Source organism: Diadema antillarum, unplaced genomic scaffold (assembly GCF_040938485.1).
Source record: "Diadema antillarum isolate AM-2024a unplaced genomic scaffold, OU_Dant_1.0 scf00000167, whole genome shotgun sequence".
Taxonomy (NCBI): Eukaryota; Metazoa; Echinodermata; class Echinoidea; order Diadematoida; family Diadematidae; genus Diadema; species Diadema antillarum.
This window is the reverse complement of record NW_027271056.1, coordinates 3,659,702-3,682,169: the sequence shown is the minus strand read 5'-3', so window position 1 is coordinate 3,682,169 and position 22,468 is coordinate 3,659,702. Positions and strand designations below refer to the sequence as shown.

Here is a 22,468-nt window from a genome sequence, read left to right as displayed (position 1 = left end):
CCCTGGTTCCTGGAGTCATTAACACTCAACAGGTTTGGTCAAATGTGTCACTGTTGAGTAGACCATGATTGAATATTATTCTATCTTAATTTGTTTGATCCATTTAATTTGAGTTGGATTTGCTGTTAGCTGAAAACCCATGAGATCATCTTAGAGTTGCCGTAAGAGGTATAAAGGGAAAGTATAGCATTGGTTTATGTTGGTTTGGTCTCAAGTAATAGTTGGTGCATATTTTGTGACAATGTTGAATATAAACAGGTAAGCAAGACTGTATTTCATGCGTTTTTTCTCTGTGAAGTGAAGTGGTGGGGGGGGGGGTGTTTCATAAAGCTGTTCTTAAAGTTACGAACGACCTAAGAACGACTGGTGATCAGTCCTGATATGCTATACTTCTCAGAATTTCAATAATTCAGCACAAGAACTGATCACCAGTTGTTCTTAAGTCATTCATAACTTTAAGAGCAGCTTTATGAAACACCCCCAGGGTTATTCTGTGCTTGATGGCATATTTATTTGTTTACTCATTTGTTTGTTTGCAATTTAGACAGCTTTGTGTTTAGCACACATAGACAATGAATCAAATAGTCGTGAACCTGTCTCTGTCGAGAGCCAATCGCAGACGGAGCGTGAACTCTGAAATTGGCATTTATTGATGTGGCACGGTTGATTTACTGAAAACCAATGCCAGCTGACACAAGAGGACCATTAAACTAGAACTTAACCTTTAGGCCCACAGAGAAATTAACCTCTAGCCCACCCAGTTCCTAGACTTGATCCCAGCAAGTATATATTTGAAGGATGTTTTCATTGATAAAAGTTAATCAGCTGTCGAAGGGTGACAAGCCAGGAGTATTGGGTCAGTTTTACAGGACTCAGAAGGCGTGTCTTCATCAGCCCGAAGTTTCAAAATAGCGCGCTATCTTGCGGTTACCAAACTAGTCCGATGTCAAAATAGCGCGCTATCTGTGTAGTGAAGACGCAGATAGCGCGCTATTTGATCGGGAAAATTTCCCCCAAAATCTTGGTCTAGTTCGTCAACTAGAGCGCTAATTCGTGAAATAGCGCGCTATCTTGGGTGCGTCTCCATCAGCCCGAAATTTTCTCGATCCCTCCACGCTTCTGGTTAGCCAGCTAGCAATGGAAAGCGCATGTACAAGCAGCTAGTGATTGTGTATAGTACATTACACGCACGGTGTATTCAAGGATCACATGTGTGTATACTATAGGCCTACTGTTGTTGTCATCTTTAAAACCAGGGAGGTGATTTCTCTCACCTCCCTATTAAAACTCAGTGCCGTGCATGCTAGCTATTTTTTTTTGTAAACTTCTTCTTCTGGTCCACTCTACCTTAGCTGAAGATTCTTGCAGATTGTGTGCATTTTGGATTTGTTTAAACGTTCCAATCGTTAATTTCATATAAGATGCCTCACTGGACAGAAGAAAGAGTAGCGTTATTAATACCATATCCCTTTGGAGAGAATTTGCTGTACCGCTCACCTCTCTGGTTGTAGAATCGTACATACGGTGATATAGGAGATTTTGAGCGGGGAAATCCACTTTCGAACCGCGAGCCAGGCAGAGTAATATTGTAAAGTGCGCATGCGTCAATTTTCGGACTAATTTCCCGAAGCAGGCTGTTCGAGCTGATGAAGACGCACATTCGCTGTATCGGGCTATTTTCTAAGACCGCAAAATGTCCCGCTAGTTTGAACTTCGGGCTGATGAAGACACGCCTAGAGGTTTGCAAGATGGGAAAGATCATGATAAAAGTATTTTATGGAAAAAAGTGTATTTAGCCTTTTGTGAGCCCTCTGTCCAGAAAGGAATATTCTGTATCAGTTTTACTGTAGATAGAATGTAAAGTTTACAGAGTGAGAAAGGTTAGATTGTGTAGCTAAGATGATCAAAGCAAGAAGATAAACACACCCCAGTAGAAATAAAGGCTTGCTAAACTGCGTGCAACTGATGATTGAAATTTCAAACATTTTGTTTTGCTGTGAGCCAACGTAATTCCTTCTTTTTTTGAAAGCACAATCACTTGAACTTTCCATGGCCCTGATCTATTTTAGAAACATTTATTTGCCGTAAAAGTACCTTTGCTTTGTCTAAAATCTACCCGTTATTTCTTAGCAAGCCAGCCTATCTTTCATTCGTTCACAGTGGGCAAGCCGAGAGCGACTTAATGCTGTGTCGTTTCCTTCATCAATCAACCACCAACTCCTTTTTAAGCAACTGACACTACAATGTCAGGAAATTCTGTAAATCAGAATGACTAATGGGCACTGACAAGCCAAAATTCTCTCCCAAGTAAAATGAATTTGATTTTGATATTTCTATTTTGGTTAGTTTCATTCTTTACCTGGCCCAGAATCATATCAGCCCTAGGCTCAATGGTTAGTGGTTCTCTTTGAGTTAAGTTTATTTAAGAGTATTCAGGTGAAACCCAAGCAAAACTGACCTTCATCTGTGTGATTGATAACACTTGGATTGGGGCAGCATTGATTATTTGTTTGTCATTGAACTACAGGCCAGAAGGCATGTCACTGAGGGACAAATCAAGTGTCAAAGTTGAATTGTCACACAGCTCTTTATCTGTGGGAAAGTTCTATTGATGGAATGATAGAAGCATATATATTCTTGATTGAGCTTCTGATATCTTAAGTATTACGTAGAAGTAACCAATCAATATAAGCTTCGTTTGATGTATGGCAATCTTATTCTGTTTGTGAACAATAGATTGAAAGTAGGTGAACTATAAACTTATCAAGTGCATTTTTCTTACTCCTATGCCTTCGTAATCATCATGCTATTTGTTGCTTTTTTCAATGTTCATCATCCCAGAAATGTTAAAAACAGTTCAGGCGAAGGTGATGCCACTGTTTTAGTCATAAACTTTTAAATACCAGTCTTTCTTTTTTTTTAATTCATGTTGTGTACATTGTTAATCATTCACAAGGAATTTCATTATGATATTAACACAATGCAGTGATCAATAGGGCGGTGACTTGGCTCATTCGGTAGCGCGTCTGCCTCACGATCACGCGGCCCGGATTCGAACCCGAGTCTGGACTGAGCAATGTTGTGTGTAAGCATACCGTCCCCTCTAGCAAGAGGCAAAACAATCTGTCCCTCGGATAGGACATAAAATGGAGGTCCCGTGTATGAGAGAGAAACAACTCATGCACGTAAAAGATCCCGCTTCATTCATTCATCGCAAAGAGCAGGGTGTTTAACCCGGTGAAGTGATCCCACCTCACATCCAACTGGACCCCATGGAAGACCAGCTTAACCCGTTGAGGACGAGTCCCGAGTATACTCGGGCACGTGTCTATGGGAAATGCGTGTTGTAGCTAAATCAGTCCGTCCTCAACGGGTTAACGTAGCTGAATATGGGCTATCCAGCCATCTCTCAGATGGAAATGAACAAACAAACAAACAAACAAATCAAAACAACATTTCTTTGCATAATTTCAAACTTGTACTGTGTCAGAATAAGGTTATAATTTTACAAAGTTTGAAAATGTGGAAACCATTCTTACAATAAAAAAAGTTTAAAAATGAACTGGGGATGGGGAACGCAAATTCAAACTTCATTCTTTCTCAATTATCAAAAGTAAGATTGGGTATAGGAATGGCAAGTTGTTGATGTGCCTTTATATAAAGGGTAGTCAGTAAGTTTTCAGTGCAGTCATTTTTTTATAGCCTCCCTTGGAGAGCATTCCCTTTCAACACTTAGCAACATAAGGGGAGTAATTATTCAGTGTTGTAACTGGAAGCGCAAAATCACTTCCTGTTTTGGTGGCGGGTAGGGCTGAGTGATGGATCTTACACAAAGTATTTCTGGCACAAGATGTAACACTCAGACAGGCGTAGAAGATCTTGTTAAGATTTTAATGAAAACAAGTCCCTTCTTTATCCCAAGGGAAGCTTGATGTTCTTTCAAGACTTTTTGCTGAGGATATCACATTCGATTACACATGAAAGATGTTTTCTTGGTGTTCCCTTTGAATTATTAAGAGATTCTGATGGCAGAAGTGCCCACATGCAAAACAGGGTAGTTGGTCACAAACAAAAATATTTTTTATGGGAGAGGGTTGTTCATTGAGGATGACGTTTTTTCCAAAAAGGCAAAATTTATTTGATGTCACGCGATGTTGATTCTTTTTTTTTTTTGTATTTCCATCATCTTTTATCGATACTTTCAATGCAACAGAAACATATTTCATGTGGGTGATACATAACAAACAATCATTTCTTTCCTTTTCTTCTTTTTTAACGTAGAACTGATGTATACTATATTAGTGCCTGGTAAATATGGATGGGAAATTAGCAGGACAGCAATAAGAGCAGTGCTTTAAAATATCTACCAAGGGAGAAGCCATCTGTAAATCTTATAGCTACCCCAGAATCATCATTATTTTCAGAGTGGAAGGTAGAAGCGATGTTGATTCTTTAAAGAGAAGTGATATGTTGATTTCTTCTGCTGGCCTGGATTGAGCTGGGTTGGCTTTGCTTGACCAGTCTTATACTTGTGTTTCACAGTCATTTAGTTTTGAAAGTTGTGATTATTTGTTAACTGAGAGTCATAAGAAACATGTCACATACACTGTAGCGATATTGTCAATAGTTTATTGTCATTATAAAAACAGTAGGGGACAACTAGTGGAGGCCTATTGTGCTTTGCACTTTTGTTCTTATTTCATTTTGTTTTGTTTTGTTGTATTTTGTTTGTTTTGTTTTGTTTTTGCTCTCATCAGCATACCAATATAGAGATGGTCTATTATTTAGCAGATGATTAACTCTCAGTCTCCATCTTGGGTTCATTATCACTTTATGGATATTGGGGTTCAAGCAAGAGTACTAGCTCAGTCAAACTATTCTAATAATCGATTGTGAGTTTTATCTTGGGAAGAAGATGCTACTCACTTGCTATTTCAAGGCTTCTAAGTTACTTCTTCCTTAATGGACATTTAATTCTAGTCACTCGTGAAGATTTAGAGTGTGCTGGGCAAAGAATATTTGGGTAGTTTTGTATTCAGTATCAATGTCATGAAGTGGTTAAATTAGGAAAACTCTCGTGACTTAAATGATGCTTCCTGTTTATCATGTTCATTTGCTGGAATTATTGCAACTTTATAAAACATCCTTGGACAGCATCTGTGAATCAGGTATGCAGAATTTGATCCTGGCAATTGTTCTGACTCTACTTCTATACATTCAATACCCAGCATAAATGAACCATTCAGGATGCATATACTTGAAAAAGTCAAGTCATCGGCAGTCTAAATGCAGGAGGGGACTTCGACAAAGAAATAGATTCCTGGCAGAACATTTATGCAACAACAACAAAAATATTATATCTTCCTTCATAAAGTGTTATTCATTAAATAATGCACATATCCCATTCATTAGGACAAATACATATATATTTCTTTACATGATGTTAGGAATGTCTTTTCTGAACATGTAAGCCAATAATGATCTTGTTCAAATTAATAAAACTTGATTTTGTGTGTGTGTGTGTGTGTGGATTTGTGTGTGTGTCTTTTTTATTGCAACTGATGAACAAATTGCCCTACATCAACATAGATAAGCAATGAATTGATCAGTATTTATTAGAAGCCGTGATAAAAAATCATGGACCTGTGCGAGTATGTATGCCCATGATTTTTTATCATGGCTTCTACTAAACGCTGATCAGTTCATTGCTTATTTATGTTGATGTAGGGCAATTTGTCAATCAGTTGCAATTAAAAAGGATAAAAATAAAAAAGGACCTTCCTGGTTGAAAGGCAGCTGAGTCTCTACTTCTGCCTATTGCTTGTGTCCCTCTTGTAATCTTTGACAGTCATTAAATGCATTCAATGAGAATGAGAACATCTCTTCTTTACACAACACTGGATTTTTTTTTTTTTCAGAAGGGGACAGGGTCTAGCGTTTAAGGTCCAGATATAGGTTTCAAGGGTCTAGGATCAAGTTTTCCAGAGGGCTGCCACTTTAACTGATGAAGTTCATGAGGGTCAGGGGTGAAGGGTTTGAAACCACTCTGCAGTGTGATTGATGTTCCATGAAATTCATTTTCCTGTGAGATCTGTCCCCAACTTTGATCTACCTCTCATCAACCATTATCTAATCAGATACCACCATCTTCCATCTTCACCATTCATTTGTATCAAAGGCCAAAGTATATTCAGCATCCCTTTCCCCATATATGCTTTCAATATTTGGGATGGGTTTTTTCTTTTTTTAAGTTTTGTTCTTCATCCTTCTTTTCCAGTCTTTGATTTTCCTCTGTACTATTACTACTGACCTACTGTATCTTATTCCTTTTCTTTGTTGGTGTTGTTGAGCTTCAGGCACAGTTTTGATAAAGAAAGTAGAATATACATTCCGAGGTAGTTAATTGTGTACTTTGCAGATATTTTTGTTCATGCTTGTGTTTGGTATGCAGAGGAAATAGATTCCTAGAACAAGCAGAACTGCTAGTGCCTATGGCTATGTTGGCCATCATTACAGCTTCATTTCAGTAAAGAAGAATGTATGAAACATACGTTTTCATTTCAAACCGCAATCACCAGAAAGTGAAGCAGCATGGAGTTCGACCCAAGAGAATCAGATGAAATACAACATCATGCATCTCTATTGTTTTAATAGTGACAGACATGGCGGATACCATGCTTTCATCTTCCAGAATGTTTTACAGTTACGTTCTCCCCCCCCCCCCCCCCACTTCCCTTTCCCTTTGTCTCTCTCTCTCTCTCTAGAGACTCTGTGTGAAACGTGTCGGTGCCTTTTGAAGGAACTTGATTTTGACATGTTTACTACATCCTTGGGGATTACTTGCAAAGCCAATAAATATGCATGATGTCTTTTTCTCCTTTGCAGTAACTTTTCCATGTGCCGCATTAAAGATTGATATCAATACAGAAGTAGCTGCTAAAAGTGTGACTCGTTCATCTTTTGGCTGCAACTGTTTTGAGGAACAGGAAATGAATTTTGTGCCTACATTTGTAGTTCTTTTTCTAGAACCTGGACCAATTCAGTAGATTGCATGGCTGCGAGCCAAAATAGGTTCAGTTATGCCACACATTTTGGGATGAAGTCATCTATTTACACCTGACTTTATGAAGGACATTGTGGTTAAACATTTCTCGCCTGTGTCCTGCTGTTTAGTACATGAGATGATGCCAAGAAGTTTGGGAATATTTACAGCAAATAAAAATGCTTCCCCTCTCTTTGTCTTCTCAAAAAGGTCACATTTTGTTTCTTGTTTTCCATTAGATGTGAGCCAAACTTTGTTGGAATTATCCCACAGAATGATGTCATTCCATTGTCTTTAAAAAAGAGCTCTTTTTTATATGATAAGAATTGAGAGGAATTTTCTGAATGCTTTTTCCCCTTTGTGTGCATATCTATTGGCAAGTTGGTGTAATATATGAATATTAAATTGGTATGTCAAAAGTAGAAGCTGATGTGTATGACCTCAGGGTTGCTCTTGGATAGTCTCTGGCCTATATTTTCATAGGTAACAATTTGCTTTTTCCAAGTGACAGAGAAATGTAGAACACTCAATTGTGCAATCAGTTTAAAGATAAAGTCATTTGTTTACATTATTGCTGTATTACTTGTGTTACTCTCCAGAAGTTGGAATCATAGTACTCAATATGAAATTTGCTACATATGCTTTATTTCAAATCTAATCTAATTCAGTCTAATTTTATATCATTTCATCTGGTCTAATATAATCTTATCAATATCCAGTGAGATCATACCAGGTCAAATGAAATAAAATATGAAATCATAAATCAAATCACATATCAAATTAAATTCAATTACTTTACATCAATATCAAATTAAATCAAATCACATCTAATCGGTTGTAAAGCACAAAAGTGACCCCCTCCCTCCCCCCCCCCCCCCCCAAAAAAAAAAGAAAAGAAAAAGGAATTACATCCAGAGATACTTGAGGTGATAGCGGAATCACATGCCGTGCCGAGAACCAGTTGAGTGAGGTATCCTGTCTGTTAGTGCCTCACAGGAGGGAGAGGATCCTCCAGGCAGGATGTATGAAGCTCCCAAGACTAAACTATTATTTCTTCATTGATTTGAGGACAGGTGGATGATGTTTCCTCTTCAGGGGAAAATGACAGCATCACCTCAGTCAGATTGGGAAGACCGCTTACTTGTGATGAGATGTTTCATTTCCAGTCCATCAATTATCAATTAGCACCCTTACAGTTATTTTAGTATGTCTACTGTGTCTGGCCTTGAGGATCTACTTCTCATCTCTGTATCTTTTCCTTTTTTCTCTTATTTTCAATGTAGTAATAGATAAGTTCTTTTAGCTTAGTATATTTCATGCTATCTCGCTGTATACCTCAAGATATATTTTCTCTCAACTGTCCTGAAAGTCAATCAGCTATTACTATGTCAAATCCTGCAGCACCCCTATTTCATATTCCCAGATATTTTTTTTGTTTTGTTTTTCATCGCGATAGCTTTACCACATCATACTTCATGAGCGAGAGCCTGTATATTTTGTTCCGTCCCTTCAACAGCTCCTCAACTAACATTCTTCACATCATTTTGGCCATGAAACTGCCCTTTCACATTCTTCCCATGGCATTCTGTTTTCCTATCTGCCTAACTTTCTCTGCTTTTCTCACACACCCACACATTTCATCGGGCATTTTTTGTCTCTGATTGCATGCTACATGTCTGGGGCTGTTCATTCATCTGTTTGTCTCTGTGTCTGTCAGTCTGTCTGTCTGTTTCCTTTTGTTCTGCATCTCTTCTCCCTCCCTCCTCCCTCCCTTTGGCATGATACATTGATAGCCTTATTTCCATACTCCAGAGACTAGAATCTCGAGCTACATCTATTCACCGATTAGGTCAATACCAGTGTTGACAGCATCTTTCATGCGTGGGGTCCAGGGATTAAATGCAGCTTCAAAATTACAGTGCCCCCTTAACCACCCCTCCCTTAATTCTTTATTCTTTCTTTGTCCTTCTTTTTTATTTTCCTAGCGTATCAGGAAAATCTATGTTGTGTGTGTTCCTACATATTTACCTGTTTTTCTAGTTTGTGGAAGTAGGGTGTTTTTTTTTTGGGGGGGGGGGGGGAGGGGGGCATCATTTTTATAGATACAGTGAAGGAGTGAATTCATCAGTATTGAACATCGGCACAGTTCAGAAAGTCCTGGAGAGTAAGAATATATATTGTACCTTTAATCTTTACTGACCTCATTTTTTACTATTTTTACACTTTTGTAAAATAGTTTGAATTTGCATCCCATGGTAGTACAGACCCCTGGCTTTCCATTTGGTCCGTAGAAGGCAAAATGACATAAAAAGGGATTTAATCCATACAAGTGTTCTTCAATATTCTCTGAACTTCAACACATTAACTTTAATCTCTATGAAATACTTTAATGTCACAAGATTTTCCCTTCTTTCTGATAATAAGTGGGGAAAGTCAAACCAAAATAAGGTAGAGTTCAGAGTGAAATCAAGCCAAGATTGCGTCTGCCTCAACTCACTTCCTTTCCCTCCCATCCCTCTTCCTCCTAGTAAATCATTTTTTTCTGTGTTCCTCAATCTTGTCATCTTCCTCTGTCCCCCTTTAAAGTAAAAACCAAGGTATGATCCAGGGATCTGCCCTGCCATGTCATTATTCATTATTTGGGGGCTGTCGTGGCCTTCGCTGAATGAGCTGCTCTAATTCCCTCTCTTTCCCCGAATGATGGGAGTAATTTCCTAACAATTCATCACCAATTAGTGCAGGAGGAAGAGCTCACTTTGTGCTCCAATGCCGTTGAAGAACTCCCACGTTTATAGGATTTGTTTCGCTTTGTTTTTACGAGAAAACGTTGCTCTTTGAAGGAGCAGTTGTTTAGTCTCCCGAGTCTTGATGTGATTTTGTTCTCAAATTGCTGTTTGATTGCACAGCCTCACACATTTCCTCATCTCTTTTACAGGGAGAAAAAATCTTGTGATCATCACTTTGGCAAAGAATTTATCTCTAATTTATGTCTAATCTATACACATTATTTCACATCTGTTAATGATACTAAAACATGTTGATGTAATGCTGCGATGACCTCAAAACTGTCACTATCACTGTTAGTGCATGACTACCTTGTTTCAGATGCTGAATGAGACTTTATTTTCCTTTTGGAGAAATTCTGGTTAGCTACAGCTGTTTTGCATTTGCATTCTTTTAAGGAGATTATTTTTTCTCTAGTTAAAAGCAGTGACATCATGATATTGTGGTAGAATAATGAGAAAAAAATGAAAGAGAATTCTCTCAAAATGTATTGGGTTTTTAGTGATTTATCAGACTAGAGAACTGGACAGTGTCACAATGAAACTGGCAGCAAAAAAATAAATAAATAAATGAATAAATAAATGAAAATAAAAATATGATATCTCCATTTTCCCTTAAGAATAATCCAGTGAACAGTTCAATATCATTTCTAGGGAGTGTATCCCCTGCTTGAATTTTCACAAGCACAATCTGAACTTCCTCTAACCCTTTACAGCGATGAATGAAATGATTCATGAAATGAGATTTTGATGAGAAAAGGGGTCCACTGACCTGAAATCCAGTCTTGATTAATCTTGGTGCAGAAAGGTTATGGCCGTTGGCTATCTTGACCAATTGACCATTACAATAGATACCAGGTTCTGTGGTCTGACAGAGCAAGTTTTCTTTGTCTTCGTCCCTCTCCCCTCAAACTTGGGTCTGTGCTTGTAATGTGATATAGGCTAGTGTATCAATCAAGCTGGGCTGCATCTAAGTTCTTAAAAACACAATCATTATAGTTTAAAGGTCCTGTTTACCTTTGGGAGCAGTGATTCAAAAAATGTTCAAGATGTCACTTATGATTCATATGTGTAGGTCAGTTCTATCACAAAACATCCCACCTATAAAAAATCCTACATAAAATTTCTGCAATAAAGCCTAAAATATACATAAGGAGGTGTCACTATTTTTCTCATTAAACCATAACTGTAGATGGTTTAGTCTTTAGACATTTTTATTATAACTATTGTTCACATTTTGTATATTTAACAATACTTAACAGCAATTATACTGCTTCAAATTTTTACATTGGTTGTTTGTATCCCTAACTCACATTTTATAACTATCTTTGTTTCATCTGCAAATGGTAAATTATGCCTTCAACTGTAAAAGAAGCAAAAAACAAAAACAAAAACCATGTTGGATGGATGTGTGTTTCAACACCCTTCTGTCCACAAATCACTGCTGTGGACAGGCATGATGCAAATTACTATTTGATTGTACAAACAAACATGAGCATTCATGCATGAGTACAGTAACCAAAAGTGTTGTAGAATTGCCCCCAGAATGGATGTATTACTACTTGAGAGCATTGATGAAACTTTTAGCCATTTTTGACGTATATGAAAACATCATGATAAAATGATGACAGATCATCACAATCTGGATCCCGTTTCATAAAACTTGTTGTCAGTGACAAGTTGTCATAGTTGTTATAAGCTACTGAAATCCTTGCAACTGATTGGCTAAGAGCAAATTTGTCACGGAAATGAAGCAGTTGTCACTGATAACAAGTTTTATGAAATGGGGCCCTGGTCTCAGTTATAGAATCTACAAATTTAGACTCTTCCTGTCTTTCAGAGATTCTCACCATCATTCTCTCTTTCTTTGAGCAATCATTTTCATTTTTTCATTTTCATTTTTTCATGTTCAACTCTCCAGTCTCAGACACTAGAGAAATATGATCAATAGCAGCATTTGAATGATATTATTTTTTCTCAAACTGAAGGAAACCAAACGTGAAAAAAAAAGTGTTGGCTAAGCCCTAGCCCAGATCTTTAATCACATCCATCTTCGTCTGCAAAGTACATTTACAGAAGAGATGCTGAAATTCAATCAGAAGTATGAAACCAAATTGGAGCACAGCCTCTCAGGGAAGAAAAATGAGAGAGAAAAAAAAATGGGAGGCTCACAGTCATCATGAACAGCATCTGTTGGAGGGTGCATCCTCTGTGATGAGAATTGGATGTGATGACAAATGACTTTGTAGAGCGGCGCTCTCTGGTTTTGACATTAATTTCAGACCCTTGGCCTCTTTGCTTCCTTTCACCAGCTCTTGGCCTCCCATTGCCCCCCCCCCCCCCCCCCTCTTTCCATATAGTGCACTTGCTACAGTTGAATCGAGGTATTCTCTGCTCTTTTTTGGGGGGAGGGGGGGCATATGCCATTTGCACTCAGATCGTATTGATAGCACAGCATCACCCAGGCTGTTGAACTTGAAGCGATGATGATCTGTTAAAAGTTCTTGGGATGACAGTTTCTCTCTACCCTCGCTGTGAATAATATAACAGCAATGATGCACCATGGGGAGGGATGATTTGCCAAAGTTTGCTGTAGGGCTGTGGGGGAAAAGTGAGCATTATTTTGTTATCTCTGTGATAAAAATGATGATGTTATTATTGATGACAACTACATGGGAATCCAAATATTAAGTATAATGATGTTAATGGTAATGATGAGCATAATCATGATAATGAAAAGGAGAAACACATGAAATAATGAATGTACTACCATCAACATAGATGTAGTACCTGAATAGTTCTATTCATTACTTAAAAGGCACTGTCAAATTGATATCAAAAGAATTGCATAGATATAACATAAAATGGGCAAAAATCATTCCTAGTCCCATGTCAGTTGACAGCATCAGCTTTATACATTCAATATGTTCATTATTATTGAATATCCAGTAATTTAATAGTTTCATCTGCACATGTCATTTACCATTCTTTGCTAAGTTTTCAGACAGTGTCTCTAAATCTTTGCGATGTTACAAGCCACGAGATCTGAGCATGTAACTTTCATTTTCATATAACCTGTCTACACAGGTTAAAAAAAAAAAAAAATCAACCCCTCCACTATCTGACCCCACCCCCAAACCCACTCCCATCATGTTACTCTAGCATGCTCCAAAAGCAGCTGCACGGAAGGGGTGGACACCTGCCTTATGTTTCCTGTAGGTCTGCTTTATGCCTCTGCCAAGATTTTCTCTTCTACATCTGCACCAGATGTAGACCAAGTTATGTATCACTGTTTTTGTGATAAACCTTAATGGAAACCAGTTTCTATTTGCCAGTGGATATTAGTGGAAACCTACATCTTTCATATGTTCTGTTGGCATGGCCCAATTCTTTTTATTTCTCCATTATCCTGGGAATATTCCTTGAGGTTCAGGAAATGTGTTTCTGGACTGAAAAGAATCTTAACATTTTTTGCTAGGTGCCAAGCTTATTGCCATCCCTTACAACTCCACTGATGCCACTTTCACTGGAGCAGCTGAAAAGGACCTTTCCAAACTCGGAAAGGTTCATGAAAATTGCATTTAATTGCTCCTGCAGGTAACTTTGGGAGGGAATATTATCTGCTTCAATGTAATAGTGCTAGAAATGTCCAAACAAGGGGATTTAAGCCGAAATTGGTGCTTTCATCACCATGGCAACTAGGAAGAAACAGTGCCAGTGACTAAAGCTTTGACTCAGGGCCAATTCAAGGCAAGTGAAGGCACCCCTGGAAAAGGATTAATATGTTTCCATCAAATCCTGGAAAACGACAAGGATTAGGGTGGATTCTATGAGCATAACTCTAATGACTACACGTATACATACATAAATGATGTCATGCCTAATGTGATGGGTCTTAATGTGACCAGAAATAGCATTTTAGGAAAAAATTTTCTCATCTTCTTATTTGCTCAACAAAAGGAAGAGAAAGTGTTCTGCCGTACCCTTTAAATTCCTGTTTTGAAACATTTTCTCCAACAACATGTGCCTCCTTCTAGCCTACATCCACACTTTTGGCAATGCTTTTCTTAACATGTCTACAGGCTTGTCATGTTAAATTATAAGACACACATGCAACAAGCAATACTTCAATGCTCCATCCTTTAAAGTGAATGTCTATAGGAGAGACAAGCATTCCTCCCTTTGTGTGAAATGTTGCAAATTTGTCAACTTATTTTCTCAAGATTTCCCCATCTCCATGTATCATTTCAAGGAATTGTACTATTCATACATTCCATGGGACATGAGACTTTGATGTGCATGCATCAATCAGAAAAACAACAGAATCCACAGATTTTTGTCCTGATGTTGGCAAAGATTGTGGAATTCTGGGGATGAGCTCTCATAGATATATGACCAAGAGAGTTGCATGGAATCATCCAGGGGGTGTTACTTTGCTGTTTTGCTTTTGTTTAAATGCTCATCTGAGTTTGTTATAACTCTTATCGTTCTGTTAATGTGCTTTCACAGGATTCATTTATGGCTAGTTTGTCTTATAAACAAACTTCACTAAGTTTCAAAAACACTTAAACCAAACTTGTAGTGTCTGTAGCTTCCATTGACAGAGGCAAGGAAATGTCGTTTTCATTGAGGGTATTCCCAGTCAAACTGGTGTGCTCCTTTAAAGACCATAACTCCCACCCCAATTTAAATGAAAAACATATCCATAGCACCCAAAGGACGCCCAGGCTGAACCGCCCCGCCACAAACATAAAAGACCACGCAAACCAGACCTTGGGGTTTGGGATGTTTTTGGTCGGAGGGCGTCTTTTGAAGTGCTACTGTAACACTATCCCAAGAATAATAGTCCCCTGCCCTTGCACTTGGCTAACTCTTACTGCCATTGCTGGCACCAGACAAAAAAAGAAAGAAAGAAAAGAAATGAAAAAAGATGAAAGGGGCACACAAAGGTAAGAATTTGACAACATTTCAATGAAATTTTCTATTGACTGATTCTTTTCTTTTTTCCTCACCCCATTTTATATGGTTTTGCTGGGTAGGTTATTGTAAACTGAATAATGGATGCCTGCATCGAAACCCCATCCTCAACCATTTATTTTTCTCTTTTCTGTTCCTTTGAATGGTGTCTCAAATTTAACCATCTTTACAAAGTCTTGTTTGAACTGTCAAGTTGCTGCAGTCAAGCAAAAAGGTGGCTTGGCCCCTGTAACTGTGTGATCTTTAGTTTTGAATGTTAGACATTGTTTTGTGATCCTAGTTATTTTTACCTCATTTCCATTAAGCTGAATGAATATATATCAAAAAGCATTGTTTAGTAGGATTGTGTCCAGAAATAAGAAAAAATATATATGTACAATTACAATTCATACTACTGCACAAGTACTACTCAAAATATGGACTTCATCTTTTTTTTTTGTGAGGGAAACACTTTTATTACTTTATGGCATTGTAAGGCCCTAAAAAGGTGCATATCACAGAACCCATTGCAGCAAAAATGCATATACTTTGTGTGATCATTGACACACACATAATTTAGTAAAAGTAGATTCTAACCTTTCAGTTGTTTCTGTACTCATACAGACTTCCTTTGTTTGTTGTTGTGTGTTGTTTTTAAGAGTGGCAAGTATCAGATTCCAAGTCCAATTTACGCACGTCCAAAACTAAAAGTTTTTGAAAATTGATTTCTGCAAAGTGGTTCAAAACCCAGAGACTCCAACCCCAAGCACCTTCTGATCTGGAGATTCTCCCGCCTGAAACCCCTAGCAAACGGGAGACTCCAAGTTGATGTGCGCGAAGCGCGAAATTCCTTGTGGCCGGGGTCCAGTCTATAGGGTTCTAGATGCTCTCTCGTGCTATCTAAGGCTTATTTTCAACATACAATATGGCAATAAGTAAGAAATCCTTTCCAACGGGAGACACAGAGCCAGGGCGGGAGAAATCAAATCTCAAGCGGGAGAACGGGAGATTGTGCAAAAATGGGCTTTCGGCGGGAGATCTCCCGTCGAAAGCGGGAGAGTTGGAGTCTCTGAAAACCATCCGTTCTTACCTGTAGACACAGACTAATCATTAACTATTGCAATCACCATCACCTTGAAAAACATCTATCCATCTCAATTTTTTTCTAAGATAAGAAAAATAAATGAATACAGAAATTATAATGCTATTAATGTGTAAAACATTGCAATGGTGAGAATGATAGAGGTTCAATTCTTTCCACCGTATGATTCCTCTGCATGCTGAGGTAACCACTGTAAGCTTACTTCTTTATAATGACATTGTTTGTTTAAGTCCACAGGCAAACCATTACTATAAACCAAGACATTTTCAGGGCATGAAACTTTTGCTCCTTGCTTCTGGCATTCAGTGCATATAGTGTAAACAAGAACTTTCGCATACATTTTGATTTCAGGAATCATGGTTCTCACGAAATCAGCAAAATTGAAATACGCACGAACATTTCTGGTTTTACAGTATGATAAAGATCATCAATCTCAGATTCAACTTTGACATGCTACTGTAGGAACATGAGGAATATAGTAAACTAGGACCCCATTTACAGTGCAGGGCTGGGCTGAGCCCGGCCTCAATTGCAGTACTCGGCCCCGCAATTCTGTCCTTTTACAGTGCAGGGCTCTGCCCGAGCTTTTAATTCAAACCTTTCAATATATTGTTGTGTTGGCATTCTGCTTGTAAACATACAATTATTACGCGGGCCGAGCCCGCGCCAAGCCGCAGCCGAGACTACCTTCAGAGCTTGGCCAAATGTGCGGCCGATTTTGGTACCGCATTTGGCCTTTTGCGCATTTACAGTAAAATGAAGGCCGGGCTCGGCCACGGCCAAGCCCGGCCCTTTCACTCACTGTAAACGGAGTCTAGGTAAAAGAGCAAAGAAATATCAACAAAATATTTCAGTGACTCAACGTGAATTTTTTTTTGCCTTTCTCTCTCGTTTTTCTTGTATTCTAGACCAAAATAACATTGCTATTGTGATTCAGGTCATGAAATCCAGGAAGCTGACAAAGCTCAGACACAGCTTTAAAGGGATTCATCAAGAAAATGGCAAAAGATACAAGTTGAAATAGCAGGGGTCAAGAATGTAAGTCGTAGCTGTCAGTCAGCTTGCAGAGAAGAAAAGAATATCTTCAGTTGATTTTGTTGTATACTTGGCTGCTTAAAGGACAAGTTCACCTTCATATACATGTGGATTGAGTGAAGGCAACAATGTTAGTAGAATACATCAGTGAAAGTTTGGGGAAAATCCGACAATCCGTTCAAAAGTTATGAATTTTTAAGATATCAGTACAATCACTGCTGGAGGAGAAGACTACTACAGTGTATGATGTCACATGCGTACAACGATATAAGGAGAATAAAAAGAGAATTTCACAAAACTTGACTTTTTGAATAAAGTGCACATTTCCTCGACTTGTTACTGACTTATGTTAGGGGTAATATTATTCCCCCTGACTTCTGAAAGAGAGAAGTCGAGTGTTCTTTTATTATGTGAGAAAAGTGAGAATATCTTGAATTTTCTTTATACTTTCTCTATATAGTTGTACTCACATGACATCACAAGCTATAGTAGTCTTCTCATCCAGCCGTGACTGAGCAGAAACTTCAAAAATTCATAGCTTTTGAACGGATTGTCCGATTTTCCTCAAACTCTCATTGATGTGTTCTTCTAATATTGCTGCATTTACTCAACCCACATGTCTATGAAAGTGAACTTGTCCTTTAAGTTTAGTGCATTCAGATTTTGACATTGTTCACCTGTTGAAATAAGCAGAAAACAATTGCCGTGGTAGGGTTCACCCTATGTTGGAAGTGGCTTGAAACCACAGCTTTATTGAAGTGACAGAAGACTGATTGGATTAGGAATTGAAATTGAAACTGCCAGGGAACATTTCTTGAAGAAACGGACCACTTCAATCTACATCACAGCATTGCTTTGAGCCCTTAATTCTGCACCTGGCTTGAAGAAATATGTGATTTTGTAAGCTGGCTACTTCATCTAGAGGAGAGTTGTACTTCTCGATGCTATAATAAATGAGTCACATTACCAGATTTGAGATACATGGATTTATATCTTTTCTGTGCAACTTGATTAGGCTTGACAGCTACGCTTGCACAACTTTGTATCTGTCCACCCTTCCTCACGTTTTTCTCATATAACATTAGCTGCTAATGAGAGGGGGAAAAACCCCAGGATGATTACACATTGTGAACAGGTGGCTGATCTGTATTTTGGAGAGTGTTTCGTCTTCCCTCTGTCATGAATGAGTCTCGACCTCATGTAGCATTGTGTGCAGAGAGGGGAAAGCATACACACGTATAAAAGGAAGTAAAATCCAAGTCAGAGTGGTCTAGAAAGGGGAAGTGGATGTTTATTTTGAATGCCCTTGTCTCCGTATATTTGCACATCACACACACATGTGTATTTGTTGTAAAGGGGGGGGGGGTTATCGGGATGCTAATATGGATCTGTTTGATTTCTAGACTTAAAGGTATATTGTGTAGTTGTGAAGGTTGACATCATGCCTGGTACTCACACTGTCACATCTCACCTAGACAATAAGGACTGAGGGTTAAGGGAAGGACACTCCTAGGCCTCCTATTGTGTGTCCGCTCCGGGGAATCTTTGGATGAAAGATACAAAGATTGTAAGGCAGACATTAAAAAAAAAAAATCTGCAAATGGAAGGATGATCAGGTACCACAAAGCCTAGATCAATTTAATATCATCTTTAAAGGACTGTTTTACCAATGACACTTGCTATGCAAACAATAACAGGAAAGACTTTAATTGTGAGAGCTGTCAAAAAAGGGAAAATTTTCATTGGGAATGTGTGACTGGGTGCAGTCAGTCTGTACATGCAAATTATCATGGCTCATATAGGTGTTGGAAATATATCCGTCATTGGGTGATGGAGGTATGCACAAACAGGATTTTCTCAATGGATTGACAAGGGGAAAAAAAGGTGTACCTTGAAGTTGAAGCTCTTGTTAGGTAAATAGATTGATCACGTTCAGCAAACAAGTCAAGCATCGTGGTGGTTCCAACCTCCATATGTGGAGCACGGAGATGTTTGCTCAGGGTCATATGTTCCAGTTAAGATTTCAAGAGACCCGAAGGATGGCCTCAAAATACTTCATATAAATGGATTTCAAGCGCAAATAGAAAACTGAGAACAAATATACAAACCTTTCCTGTTCAGCAAAAATATTCACTTCAAAGTAGTTGGCCTCCATTTATAGAGAGTAAAAGAGTTGGTAAAAAGCATAGATCAATATACCACCATAATATCATTATGTCCTCACAGGAAACATACCTCAGGTTATCGTTACTGTTTAACCTATCCATCCTTAAAGATAAGTGAAACATAAAATAAACGAGTACCTCAAATCTCTCATCCGATGGGAGAATGGCACACCTGGGGAAGCTGCAAGGATTCTGCAAATGGTGTCATGGGCCATCTGCAGGATTAGCCTGAGGCTTTACACACAGGTGCTCTGTGGTTGGAGTCCCGAAATCTTATACTTCCAAGAGATACGCTGTGGGCTCTGTGGAATCCTGTGGCTTCTTATGCAGCTACCACACAGTCCTCATCCATACCTCTAATTTTAGAAATCTCCTGTGTTAAAAAAGAAAAAAAAATGCCCATATTCCGATGACTATATGACTGTAATTCAGGGGAAAAGGTCAACTGTGAGCATGACGTGTCGGTCATTTTCAAAATTCTATTCATAGCTTTCTTTGTCATGAATTCTTGAATCATTCCATTGCATTGTGCCTCCATTAGCATGAATTTTGTTTGACACAAACTTGTATGCTGTGATTGAATGTCCACATACAATTTGTACTTGGAGATTTGGGACTACAATGTAGGCCTAAACACTGCTCATATCATCAGGTCTCGAAATAGTGGTCCAATTTGAAGTCTTGTTTTGTTTTGTTGTTTTTTTAAGCAAGGAACAATCTTTCGAATGTTAGCTAGATGCTGGGATGTTTGCCTTAAATGGCCCATTCCAAATGAGGTCAGTTTATGAATTATTCAAACTTAAAGAAAAAATGAAATTATACTTAACACAGTTCATCATCACAATTCCCTCTCTTGAGGATTCAGAATGATATCTTACTCAAATTTTTTTGAACTCAGAAGTTAGAATTTATGATTTTATCTTTCATCCCGAAAGTAATAGATTGGTATAGAATTTGTTTGACACTTGTAAATGATGTATAGTATGTATTGTATTGCTTGTTGTGATTGAATAGTGGAATCAGATGAAACAAGAGTGGGACTTGAATTTGAAGCAAGTCCCATGCGTGAGTTTTGGTGTTAGGTTAGGTGTTAGATCAATGCTACACTCTGGCAGTGGTTCAATGGTCCCTGACCTGTAAAAATCATTGTCGTACCAGTGACCTTTTCAGGAATGGACCAGTAAAAGATGGAAAAACTGGGCACCTACTGGTCCAACAGATAGGTTGGACCAATAGAAAAAAAAATGTGTTAGTGTACAGCCCTGGTTAAAACTTAATGCACTGAAATATATGATTTTGCTACACATTAATATATGATTATCAACTCAGTTCTCATTGACTGCCACTGCAGTGATTCAAAATAGGTTGTTTTTTTAATCTCTGTTGAAGTAATTGTATTTTTTGAACTTCACTAGGGGTTATTCACAAACATATACACCATTTTTACTAGTGAAAATGAAAAAAAAAATCAACATCTAACTAAGATAACAACCTCCATGACTGAAGATTTTTCCTGACTACTTGTGCACTTAAGGAACTCCCATTTGATGCTGCACTGATCCAGAGACTCCAACTCTCCTGCTTTAGACGGGAGATCTCCCGCTGAAAGCCAACTTTTGCAAAATCTCCCGTTCTCCTGCTTGAGATTTAATATCTCCCGCCCTGGCTCTGTGTTTCCCGTTTGAAATGATTTCTTACTTTTTGTCTTCGTATGTTGAAAAGTAAGCCTTAGATAGCACGAGAGAGCATCAAGAACCCTAATTATTAGTGCTTCCAGGGCCCAAGCGGGCCCTTGACCCCGGCTGCAAGGAACTTTGCGCTCGTGATATGTGCTTCGCGCACATCAAGTTGGAGTCTCCCTTTTGCTAGGGGTTTCAGGCGGGAGAATCTTCAGATCAGAAGGTGCTTAGGGTTGGAGTCTCTGCTGATCACTATCTGTATGAGATCCCTACAGTGCCTCAATGTGCAAACACACCTTCAAATCAAGCCAAGGATTTGTAGAGTACAATAAAAGTAATGGCAAGGGGCAAGTTAGCGTCACGTATAGATGAATCCCTATCACTTCAATTATTTTCAAATTCATAGAGATAACTAAGTGAAATGGAAAGTCATTTAGCAGCAATGTTATATCAGTACTTGGTTTGATTTCTATGACAAGTGTCATAAGCACAAGATGAGAATGAAATGCAATGTTCTGATGATTTTTGTACAGTGCCACCACCTGCGCCAGTCCAGACTTCTTTGAGCTGATGAAGCACCTGTATGGAGTGACTAGGAGGAAATCTGGGCTAGAGTCTATGGAGATGGCTTTCTTGGCCACAACAATGGCTGTCGATCCTGAACCAGCCTTACTAAAGGTAGACAGGCCCAAGGTTCTTCTGTCTTCTCAAACTATATAGCCTCTGTCATCTTGTTTTCCACTGTACCTGTACCTTTGCATTGAATTCAGTCAAGATTATATTGGAACTTTAGAGCTGCTTTCCTTTAAGTTTGCAGATGTTCTAGACTTCATCCTTGATTTGACTGCTTTTGCAGAAGAAAAGGGAAAGGATCAAAAACATGACATCCTCTTATCTTCCAGACATTTCTGGTACACATTGATGCTAAGCATGAATTAATGTAGATACTTTTTCAAGCGTTGTCATATGCTCCATATTTGAAGAATTTCATTTGTTTTCATCTGTGGATAAGCATTGTTGAATAAATACTTATAAGTGTTACATTAATTCACTCAAATAAGAGCAGAGACTTGTCTCAGCCATGTTTGTTAGCTGTAGTTGTCATCATCATCATCATCTTCACCATCTTCATCAACATCAACACATCTTTGGGGTCAAAGTCTTTCTCTTTCCTCTCTTACAAATATATGTCTTTCATACTCTAATATGTGTCCCTCTTCATCTGTCCAGTTTTTTAGAACCGTGCCATCACTTCAGCCGTACTTCCCGGAATACCTTGGTGAGTGTGGCCGAGTGATCCTAACGGAGACCAGCGGTTCGCCACTGGCTGCCTACCTCCCTGCATCCTGGGAGGACAGGGTGGGCGTGGCCATTAAAGTCCTCCAGATGGTGGAGGACTTCTACTCCTCCAGTGACAAGTGGCTCATCTTCCTTTGGGACTTCCAGTATGAGAACTTTGCAGTGACTCCACAGGGTCAGCTCAGGGTGATCAACCTTGGGAGCATCGTGGTGGTGGACAAGGAACTCGTCTCAACCAGTAAGTTCTCTTCATCTGAAGTATTGCAAACTTTTGAGGTCATCCTTACCTTATGCAAAATATCATTAAGTTTACATTGAGAGTGATTGCCTTCTGTAGTATCAATTTTCATAAATGATGAATATTCCAGTCAACCTAGCATCTAATTGTTTAATACCACCATAAATCT

The 22,468-nt window shown here is 38.6% G+C and overlaps 1 protein-coding gene across 1 annotated transcript in view; it reads left to right on the top strand.

Annotated features, from left to right (window-relative positions):
• The window catches only part of LOC139722617 (divergent protein kinase domain 2A-like), a 65,068-nt gene that overhangs the window by 15,624 nt on the left and 26,976 nt on the right, over positions 1–22,468 (top strand). Inside the window, exons 2-3 of the mRNA XM_071633918.1 lie at positions 21,296–21,440; positions 21,993–22,299. Coding sequence (XP_071490019.1) covers positions 21,296–21,440; positions 21,993–22,299 — 452 coding nt within the window. The remainder of the gene's footprint in view (positions 1–21,295; positions 21,441–21,992; positions 22,300–22,468) is intronic.